This window comes from Talpa europaea (assembly GCF_964194135.1).
Source record: "Talpa europaea genome assembly, chromosome: 10".
Taxonomy (NCBI): Eukaryota; Metazoa; Chordata; class Mammalia; order Eulipotyphla; family Talpidae; genus Talpa; species Talpa europaea.
Window position 1 is genome coordinate 24418621 of NC_140077.1, and position 11624 is coordinate 24430244.

Below are 11624 nucleotides of genomic sequence, written 5' to 3' on the forward strand. Positions count from 1 at the left end.
TGGCGCCCAGAAGCCCTAAACAAAAGGCCACGCATCCAAGATGGCGCTGGCCCACTAACAGCCTGAAGCTTCTGGAACACCAGCAAGCAGCAGGCTAGGCCCCAACTCACCGCAGTGGAGACGCTCACAGGCGGGGCCTGCTGAGATGACGCTGCAGCAGCCACAGCAACAGTCTGAAGGTCTGGGCTCTGGCATTACAGCTCTTTGAGACGCCAGTCCTGGGGCCTTGGGTGCTCCTTTCAGGCAGTACCAGAGGCAGACCAGAGGCAGGGAGGGCCAGGCCTGGCCTCAGCAGAGCTCTTTGGCTTCTCTTCTTCCTTTAGAGATTCCCTGCGGGATGATGCGTCTTTCTTCTTTGGAGGTCAGGAACAGAGTCCGAGTCAGTGGGAGTCTGAGCGTCCAAGCTGGCTCCTGCCCGGCCTTGTATCTACAAGTCTGATTGGCCTGCTTTCAATCCTTTGGCTGATTGGACCATTCACCATTTAGCTCACAGCTCACACCTGATCCGTCAAGTCTATGAGGCAGGCACCAAATCCATGGGCTCTCTACTGCTGCAGCTGGAGGGAGCCACAGCACCGGAACTAGCCCGGCGGGGCCCCATGCTCCTCGCTGCTGCACTGGACCAGGGGCCGCGTGGTGGGGGAACCACTGCCATCATCACCACTATGGCTGGCCACTGGTCGCAGGTGGTAAAAGGCCCGCCACCCACTGCCACTTGCACTGCCTGAAAGCAGCTTCTAGGATCGGAGCCCCGAGGGGTGAGAGGTGGTCTCCAGTTTCAGTACTAGTGCTATTAACAGCTTACCGCCATCAATAGCTACCTGGCTCAGGCTTCTGAAGCTGTGATGAGCTGAGCTGTGGCCATTCCACATCCAGCAGCAGGAGCTTGTTTTATCTGCAAAAAGCTGCCTGCAGAAAGGCTCCTTATTCTGTTGGGTGGCAGGTGATTTTCATCTCGCTGCTAGTAGCATGTTCTCCTTGTGATCTGAGAGAGAAATCGTGAATTCAGAGAGACTGCCCCATTATTTTTTGATAATGCTTTTTATTAATAAAGTAAAATGTTCATTCGTTCATTTACTCATTCATTTAGCCCACGTGAGGCATTTTAGCTTCCCATGTCAATGTTTGCTTCTATGTCCTCAAATGTAATATAATTTGTGTTTTGAGAGCTGACCATATTACAGGTACAATGGGAAGTTTTATATATACTTTAAAAATCTTTTCTGTGGCACTATGAGGGGAAAAATAAAGTTCTGCTTTATAGACAAGAAAACTGGAGACCAGAGAGGTTAAAAACTTGTTTGGTGTCACACAGAGCAGTCACATTTGTAGTCACAACCTTGCTGAGCAACCCATGTGTTTTCCTCATTTTAGGGGATCCTAACAAGCCATCAGGATTCAGAAGTGTCAAGGCTCCGGTCACCAAAGTAGCTGCATCAATTGGAAATGCCCAGAAGCTGCCCTTGTGTGACAAATGTGGCACCGGCATCGTGTGAGTACCTGCCCCTCAGACCTGGGGCGAAGCGTGAAACTGGAAAGTGCCGGATATTGCACGTGATAGCTATGAGAGGGAAAGTGCTGGCAAACCAGAGCCAGGTGCTGAAGGCGTCCCTCGCCGTGGTACCCTTAGATGAGGAGCATGTGACCCAGAAACAGCAGGGCTGTTGTGTGGAGGCGGGAGGGGTTCCTGGAGGGCTTCAGGGGCAGTCTCTGGACCCCAGGGATGTGCAGCCCCTTTGTGACTGAAGGCCGTTTGGGATGCTCCATCTGCCCTTTGGGGCGTCCTGGGAAGAGCTTGGTGCCACCCTGAGGTGCTTGTCTCTTATGGAGCCTCCTCTCCCTCCCTCCTGCAGGGGTGTGTTTGTGAAGCTGCGGGAACGTCACCGCCACCCTGAGTGTTACGTGTGCACCGACTGTGGCATCAACCTGAAACAGAAGGGCCACTTCTTTGTGGAGGATCAAATTTACTGTGAAAAGCACGCCCGGGAGCGGGTCACGCCTCCGGAGGGCTATGATGTGGTCACCGTGTTCCCCAAGTGAGCCAGGGTCACCGAGCACTGTCCTCCCGACTCACCTTGCTCTCTGACGCTCTGTCCTCTCTGGAAGGTTCGTACTTATCCCTCCCTGTTAAAGGCCACGTCCCCCTGCCTTTGCTAACCGACTCCCACTGGCCGTGCGATGCCTGCTTTGACAAGGAATGGAAGGTTGTGTTCAGTGTCCTGCCAGCAACACCGCGTCTTTACCTCGATTCATCTCTTCTGCAGATGGACACCAGCCCAATGAACCCAACTGAATTCAATATCCGATCTTGATTTTGTTTTTACTCAATAAATGTATGGACTGCAAGGCAGCACGGTGTCTGCATATCATTTGGTCACAAGTCCTATTTCCTGTCTCAAGAGGCCCCCCTCTTGCAAGGGTTTTCCATTGCTCGGAGATTTGCAAGCCTTTTCTCCAACAGTGAGAACACTGGTGACAGAACAAGCCATATTCTTTTACTTCTTTGAAGTTTGCTCCAAATCAGCTCCCTCTGATGCTAATATAGGATACGTAGTTATGTTGAAATGAAGTTTTCTTTCTATCTGGCTGTTCGGGGGCTTATCAGAGCAAAGGAATGATTTCTAAATAATAGATGCCCGTGGCTTCAATTACTACTGAGTGTGTCCTCTTTAGGCTGCATGGCAGATGGCTAGGCTGTTCTGAGTTTCCCCAAGTTGAAGAGGGTAGCTCCGGGGAGCATGCCTGCCAGAGCCACGGTGGCTGGGTGATCAAGGCTTATGAAGGAGAGGTGTCCTCCCTCCCTCTTGTAGTGAGAAAACATTGGTGAGGGTGGCAGCCATCCACAGTTCTCTTACCTCATGGGCAATATTAGGGACTAGATTTCACTAATAGGCATTAAGCAGAAAGCAAAAGTGCTTTTTAGACACAGTTCTTAAAGGACATTTGCAAAACTGAAACAGCCTCTTGTAGCAATACATGCAATTTGGGAGGATACATTGGAGCACTAAACATTCTTTGTTTTAGGAACAATAGTAACTACTTTCCCCACGGCCTAGTTAAAGAATCCTGGTTATAGAAGGAATTTTTCAAGACTTCTAGAGCAATCTTACATGACTATGGGCATCACCTTGGGAACCCTGTTAAGATGCAGATTTGGATGCACGAGGCCTGAGACACCGTGTCCTGGAAAGGTCCCAATGCTGATGATATTGGTCCATGAATCACATTTTAAGAGGCAAGTTTTCTAGAACACTGGCTTTGCCATACTTGGGGGTAATTTGGCTACAATACTGCAATTCATTTCACTGTTGGTGTGCACTGGAATAATTTTTTAAATACAAGTGTACGAACAAAGCAAAACAAAACCAGCTCTTACATTGAGAACAAAATGGTGGCTGCCAGAGTGTTAGGAGGATGGGACGTGGAAGTCGGGAAAGGGGCTCAGCTCTATCATGGTGCGTGGAAATAGACTTTCGGTGCATAATGTAGCATATACAGATGTCAAACTAAAGTGTTGTATACCTAGAACCTGTATGATGTTATAAACCGATGTTCTTTCAATAAAAATTTCTTAATTGAAGTATAATTATAAGCAATAAAATTCATGCCTTTTTCTTTGAGTATTGGTCATTGTGTACACCTCAGTCAAGATATAGAATATTTCCATCACCCTCATAATAAACTTTCCTTATGCCCCTTTCTAGTCAATTCCTTCCACCCCTGACCCCACCCCAGGGGTAGCACATGCTTAGCCTTTTCTTTTGGGTCTCCCAACTCACCCTGGCCCCCAGTGTCTTCCTTCCTGCCTTCATGAGGGTGTCGAGCTGGCTCAGGTTCCAGAGCCACGGAGCAGGCCATCCTCCATCCTCCGTGGCCTTGTGACCTTCACCTACGCCGCTCTTTTGCCTGGAGCCGTCCACATGTCCCATAATGCCAGGCTCGGCCTCCGATCCATTGGGGTTTGTTGGAGCTGCGAGGGAAACATATCTTAATTTCCTTTCTAAAATGGAATGTGAAATGATGACACAATAGGTGGGAAGTGAGGGAGCAAACACAATTGGTGTAGTGCATCTGTTCATCTTTAGGGCTTTATCCCTAAAGATAAAATGGCTTCATCCCTAAAGATAAAATAGTTAGATTTGCTAATAGGCCACTGATGCATCCTTAGACCTGAGAGGCAGCCTAGCAGGTTGGATAGCATGAAGTTTTGTCACCCACAACTTGTAACCTCTTTATATACAAATCTGTCCCTCCACGTTGATAAATAGCACCACATTTGTTATTTTCTCTCCAACTCCCTGACTTCTGAAAAAGCAGCCCAGCCTGAGGCAAGAGGCTATCTGGGACCAGGAAGCTGGGCTGGCCTAACCCTCAGAAACCCCTGCCCTAAAACCCACAACAGCAAGGGAGGATGCAGCAAGTGGGAGAGAGGGACTTGACCACCTAGCAATCTTGATTCACCTCCCTGAGGCCTGCTGAGCTTGGGCCAGGCTGGGCACTGTTCCAGGGCAGGCATGCAGTGGTGAGCAAGACCCAGCAAGTTCCCTACCTCACAGGGCTTAGCTTCAAGTTGTGGAGACAGCTAAGAATAAATGCAAACACTACCATGGTGAGAAGGTAAGAAACACAGAGAAATGTGCAGTGGAAGAGGCGGGTGGTGAGGGATGTGTGGCAGGCTGCGCCTCCCATGCTGCCTCTTGACATGGTCCGGGCATAGGGGGAGACTCCCGAGAAGCGGGGAGTTCCCCCGAAGAGGGAAAGTTGTACTTCCCAGAAGAGGGGAGTTCTTACACTTCCCAAAGAAGTCTCCATGGCAATGCCTGCTAAGCTCTTCTCTTTGTTCTTGGTTAATGCAGAAGTTAGTCAGTCATTAATTGGCATATGAAAACCCAATTCGGACCTAGACATTAATTGATTTGTTATTTTACACCTGAATTAGTATCAAAGAAAGTAAATAATGCAAAAGGTATAGCTATGAAAGAAATGTTCTGGCCCTGAGAACTATGCAGAACAAGCTGCCCTGAACCAGCTGTGCTTGGAAGCCATAGCCTGACACGGGGCGGGGGGTGAGGGGCGTGGGGGCAGGTGTGGGGTGGGGTGTTGTGCATGTTTGCATCAGCAGTACATTTCCTGATATTTGCAAGAGGTCAATAGTTCGCAGGCTGTGTGGAGGTTAGGAATTTCTAGTTAAGAGTTAGACTTCAGTAGAACTTACATAGATTTGATGAGTTGTTTTTTCCAATTCAGACCCTTGATCTAACATGTTCTGTAGCAGCCCCCACAGTGAAAATGCATCTATGGGGACCTTCTTGGGTCCATGGAGAGTATAATAGGTCGTCATTTCCTCTCCCACTCTGGTCCAAGTTCTTGCATCCAGAGTTCCATCCCTTGGAAACCAAGGACAACACATTTCAACAAAATTTAAAAAGTTAGCAAATTGTGCATGAGAGGTTTTAATGCCTCTCTTAGCAAGAGTATGCTTAATCATATCAATACAGAGTCCTCTTTCCTTAGACTCAGTATGGCCCATAACTTCTCAATGGATAAGACACCCACTAGATTTACCCGTTCTGAATTGCTGCCCCGGTACATACTCTACCTTGTAAGCAGAAGCCTCTCCGTCCCCAAAACGGAAAGAAACTTACCTTCCCGGTCCCTGTTCGGGCACCACCTACTGGAGACCAGCTCCAGCTAGAAGTCGTGTCAGGGATCTCAGAAAGGAGAGGTCGGAGTCAGTGAAATCTTTTCTCTCTCTCAGGGCTGAGGGGAAGTGGAGCGAGGTAGGAGTGAGGTAGACACAGACACCTTATTTCGTGCAAGTATCTCCTACTGAGGGTCTCAGCGGGTCTTTATTTATACCTTAAGGCGAACGGTGGGATTACATCAGCATAAGCATTGAAACAGAGCAAAGACAATCAATACATATTTTCTCATGATCATGTAAAGACTCCCTTGGCCTTACACCTGTAGGCCATTTCTTTGGTAACCTAAGAACAATTAGTTTCCTAGGTACAGCTCATTTACTAACATAATCAATCATACAAGATAGCGCAACAGGCCTCCCCGGTGGCGCAGCGGTTGAGCGCTGGGTTGCGAAGCTGCCCGCAGCCTCTGCGGCGCCGGTTCGATCCCCGGCTGCTCCCCGGCCACCAGAGGAGGGTCCCACATGGCGCACAGACCTCTCCTGTCGCCCGCTGCTCCCCTCAGCAGTGTACTTTGGTCCTTCTGCCTGCTCTGCTCCCTGCTCTGGCTCTGGTGAATTCTCTTACCTCCCGCGCTTCTGACTGTACCCAGTGCATGTATAAACAAAACAAACAAACAAACAAATAAAACATGCCTCTATTAAAAAAAAAAGACAGCGCAACATTTGGCAACAATTAAACTTTCCCAATTACAAAAGTGGGTGTAAAATTTCTATTCTATATTCAATTACTAAAATCAATCTATCTCCTAGCACTCAATTAACTTGGTTAATATATTAATTACTTTAAAGTGGTCTAAAACAACTCATCAAATCTATGTAAGTTCTACTGAAGTCTAACTCTTAACTAGAAATTCCTAACCTCCACACGGCCTGCGAATTATTGACCTCTTGCAAACACCAGGAAATGTACTGCTGGTGCAAACATGCACACGCCCCCCCCCCACCCCACGTGTCAGGCTATGGCTTCCAAGCACAGTTGGTTCAGGGCAGCTTGTTCTCCATAGTTCTCAGGGCCAGAACATTTCTTTCATAGCTATACCTTTTGCATTATTTACTTTCTTTGATACTAATTCAGGTGTAAGAATAACAAATCAATTAATGTCTAGGTCCGAATTGGGTTTTCATATGCCAATTAATGACTGACTAACTTCTGCATTAACCAAGAACAAAGAGAAGAGCTTTAGCAGGCATTGCCATGGAGACTCCCTAGTTCAGATCTTCTTTGGGAAGTGCAAGAACTCCCCTCTTTTGGGAAGTACAACTTTCCCTCTTCGGGGGAACACAGGAACTCCCCGCTTCTCAGGAGTCTCCCCCAATGCCTGGACCATGTCAAGAGACAGCATGGGAGGCACAGCCTGCCACAGGGATGGGTGGGCTGTTTTAAGGGGAGGGTCAGGGAGTAACTGAGGAGTGGCATCTGCACTGAGACCTGAGTGCCTTGTGAGGACCTGGACTACTGGGGAGGGATCGTTCCAAGCAGAGAGAAGGGAAAGGACAGGGGCTCTGGGGCTGGAGGGTTTCAGCCACAGGTTTGAATGCTTAGAGTAAGTGAAGACAGGGAGGACAGATGGAGAAACTTTCAACACAGAGTCAGGTACCTGATCTTGGGGGGCTTGCAGGTTGCTGCAGTGGGTGGTGGATTACGCTACCCCAATCCACCTGTAGACAGGACCCAAAGGTTGACTTGTCCAGGTCCCGGGGTGCCGCCAACCAAGCTATCAGCCCTCTTCTTTATTGCTCATGCCATTCCCTTCTCCCGAGTGGCCACATGGAGTGCTGGTGATGCAGAGTAGAAAGAGCCCTGGACCTGGCTTTAGAGTTCCTCATTCCCTATTGAAGCTGCAGTGAGAACAGAGCTGTGATTCCCAGGTGGGAAACTTCTATCCCTTCCATATACTAAATAAATGTATACTGTTCCCCAACAGTGGCATATTTGAGGGGAAGGAAGGAGACTCGGATGGTGTAATTATGGCCACTCTGAAGATACTAAAGAATAAAGAGGTGGTCCTCCATAATAACTCCTTTTTAAAATCCTCCAGTCTAGCCCCTGTGAACTCCAATGTGCCCTGGAGCATGACCGTGAATTCTCAAAAATTTCATGAAGAAGCAGCAGCAATAACAGCAGCTGCACCAGATGTGTGGTATCAAGATTCTGCTGATCACTGATTCAATAGATGCAGAGGATCAGGGAAAGACAAATTATTTCATCTTACACTCTCACCTTGAAGACTTTTTAGGGTTGTGGACACAGCATATCCACATCTGAGAACAAGGTGTCAATTCCTATACTGAGTGATGCAAAGACACAGATTTGATGAGGCCCAGAGCAGAGAATGCTCTGCAGCAGGTCAAGGCTCTGGTGCCAGTGACCCCTCCGCTTTGGCAGATGATCTGGAAGCCCCTGTGGTATCAGAGTCACCAGAATTGGGGAGGAGGCAGTGGGGCATAGGCACAGGTGATTTGATGAAGGGTGAGTGGAACATGTGCACATATGGAAAATAAAAAAACAAAAAAATTTAATAAAATAATAATACTCATCAATCAAAAATGATAAACTCATGCCATTTGCAGCAACATGGATGGAGCTGGAAGGGATTATGCTCAGTGAAATAAGTCAGAAAGAAAAAGAAAAATATCAGATGGTTTCACTTAAAGGGCATATATGGAGAAACCAGAGGAAGGGTCAGAAAAAAAGAGAGAACTATCAAGCAAACTTATAGAGCTGAGACATATAGCAGGGGAGAGGGAGGGGTGAAAATAGGGGAAGGAAGAGCATGAGATACAGTGAAAATTCACAGGTGATTTGGTGAGGGGAGAAACCAAATACTGTACCAAAATGATCAACAGTGTAAGAAAATTTAAAAATAAAGAAATTCTTCAGAATCAGGTGATTAAAACAATCTTATACTTGAGGAAACAAAGATCATTCAACTTACAGCTCTGATATTAAACTCCTGTGTGACAACATGCAAACATCTTTGCTTCTCTGAACCATTATTACATTGCTCCTGAAATAAGGACATAAAGAATATCATTAGATGATTTTAAGATCTATACCAGCTCAATTATTCCTGTTTTCTTCCTTCTATGAAGAGTAAAATGATCAGACAAATAAAATCCCTGAAAAGTCATGTAGTCAGAACTAAGACGCAAGTTTCTCAGGCAAAGGGATTGAAAGAGACAGACAGACAGGGAAAGAGTTATATAGGTAATATGTCATATAGCATATGTATTATATATGATTGTTTTAAAATCTGTGCTTCCTGGAAAAGAAATGTCCTAAGGCAGTATGCATCAGGGATAGTTTTAAGGTTAATAATTAATATTTCCTTGGTCAATTTCTCTGAATTTCTATTTCTGGAACTTCTAAAAATTACAAAGGGACAAACTTTTCTGAACTCTCATTTGTGTTTGTCCATGGTGAAATGATCCACTCAGATAACTGCTTAAATTAATAGTTTAACGGCAAAGAGGAATTGCAAGATACCTAAGAATGACTCAATCAATGTTTGAATGTAACTGAATTGGGTTTATTCTGTTGCCGAGTTCACAAGTTATAAAACCAGAATTCTTTACCTGTCTCAATAGTGGAAATTTGGGCACATCCTTTCAGTTCTGAGTCTCTTCATCAGCAGAATAGATAAAAATAATTTGGTGGTTTAATTATGAGAGTGAAATAATAAGATTCACAAAATGCTTCATAAATTTGGGCCTCCCTCATGGTGCAGGTGGTTAAAGTCTCAACTCCATCAAACTATCTGCAGCCACTGCATCATGAGTTCAATCCCCAGCTAGGGAGCTAACACAAAAGGTGCAGCAGACCTCTTCTTTCTCACCTGCTGCTCCCCTCAGCAGTGTATTTCAGTAGATTCGCCTGTTCTGCTCCCCACTCTGTCTCGGTGAACCCTCCCGTCCCCTGCACCTCTAGCCAAAACACTAGTTCTTATATGCATAAATAAATAAAAACATATTTAAAAAATGCTTCAAAAATTTCACAGAATCCTACAAATAAGAATTATTTCTGAATGAAGGAAAGTGTTTTTATGAAACACTTAAAATTCTAGGCACTTCATTTAAAAATCTAATAGTGATTTTTCAAATACACATTTTTCTCAAGTAGGATTGACCATACACTGAGTCACAAGACAAACATCAACAAGTACGTGTAGACTGAAATCATGCCAAGTATCTTCCCTGACTATTAAAGGCATCAAACTACAAATCAACTAAAAAGAAATCAAGGACCTCCCCTATTACAAGGAGACTGAACAACAAATTACTGAAAGACCATTGGGATAATGAGGAAATCAAGGAATAAATTAAAAAATACCTTGAGACAAATGACAATGAGAACACAACTTTCCAGAATATATGAGATACACGAAAAGCAGTATTAAAAGGAAAGTATATAGCAATATAGGCCCACACCAATACAGGCAATACAGGCAATACAGGCAATACAGGTAAGAAAGAACCCCCAAAACAACCTACTCTCTCATCTCAAGGAACTAGAGGAAGAATAACCAAAAAAAAAAAAATCCAAAAGCCAGTGGAAGAAAGGAAACATTAAAAATTAAAGCAGAAATAAATGAAATAAAAATAAAGAAGACAATCCAAAAGATCAATGAAACCAAAAGTTGGTTATCAAAAAATTAAACAAAATAGACAAATCTCTAGCAAGGCTCACAAAGAAAGAAAGGAAGAACATTTAAATTAATAGGCTCAAAAATGAAAAAGAAGAAATTACAACAGATAGAGCACAAATTCACAGGATAATCAGAGATTGATATGAACATTTATATGCAAATAAGTTCAACAAGCTAGATGAGATGGACAAATTCTTAGAATTATACAAGAACCCAAAGCTGGAAAAGAAGAAATAGAAACCTTAAAAAACAAACTAGTTTCAAGCAGCGAAACTGAACCAGTAATCAATATCCTTCCAAAAAACAAAAGCCCAGGATCAGGTGGTTTCACACATGTTCCATCAAAAGTGAACTATCCTACAAATGCCTATCCTACAAAACCTCTATCAAAAAAATTGAGAAAGAATGAATATCACCTAATACATTTCACAAAGCTAACATTACATTAATACTGAAACCAAAGACAGACAACACACGAAAAGAAAACTACAGACCAAGCCACCTAATGAAGCAGGCGCAAAAATCCTCAATAAAATCTTAGCAAAGTGAATCCAACAATGCATCAGAAGGATTACACACCATGACCAAGTGGGATTTATTCCAGGGGTACAAAGAAGGCTCAGCATCCCCAAATCAATTAATTCACATCAACAAAAACAAAAACCAGGTGAGCATATCAATAGATACTGAAAAATCATTTGCTGGAGTCTAATATCCATTGTGATGAAGGCACTCAAACAATTCAGGATAAAAGGGACGTTACATAATAAAAGCCACCTATCACAAACCCACAGCTAACATCATTCTCAATGATGACAAACTGAAAGCCTTCCCATTAAGGTCTGCAACAAGACAAGAAAGTTCACTTTCACCACTGCTTTCCAATATAGAACTAGAAGTCCTTGCTAGGGCAATTAGGCAAGAGAAAGACATAAAAGGAATGCAAATTGGGAAAGAAGTAAAATTAACATCATTTGCAGATGATATGCCCTTTATATTCCACCTATAAGTGAAATCATCTGGTATTTGTTTTTCTCTTTCTGACTTATTTTGCTTAACATAACACCCCCCCCAGTTCCATCCATGGTGTCATGAATAGCAAAATTTCATCCTTCATATACATGTGTGGTTGAGTAGTTTTCTTTTTTTTTTTAAAGATTGATTTATTTATGCATACAAGAGCTGGGGCACAGGCAGAGGTGTGGGAGGTGAGAGGATTCACCAGAGATAGAGTGGGGAGCAGAACAGGCAGATTGAATGAAATATACTGCTGA

At 44.5% G+C, this 11624-nt stretch overlaps 1 protein-coding gene across 1 annotated transcript in view; it reads left to right on the forward strand.

The window, feature by feature from the left end:
* The window catches only part of PDLIM1 (PDZ and LIM domain 1), a gene marked incomplete at both ends in the record, with an annotated part of 42547 nt that extends 40507 nt beyond the window's left edge, over positions 1 to 2040 (forward strand). The window contains 2 exons of the mRNA XM_084246100.1: positions 1375 to 1492; positions 1854 to 2040. Of these exons, the coding sequence (XP_084102226.1) occupies positions 1375 to 1492; positions 1854 to 2040 (305 nt within the window). The remainder of the gene's footprint in view (positions 1 to 1374; positions 1493 to 1853) is intronic.
* Positions 2041 to 11624: the final 9584 nt, after the last annotated feature.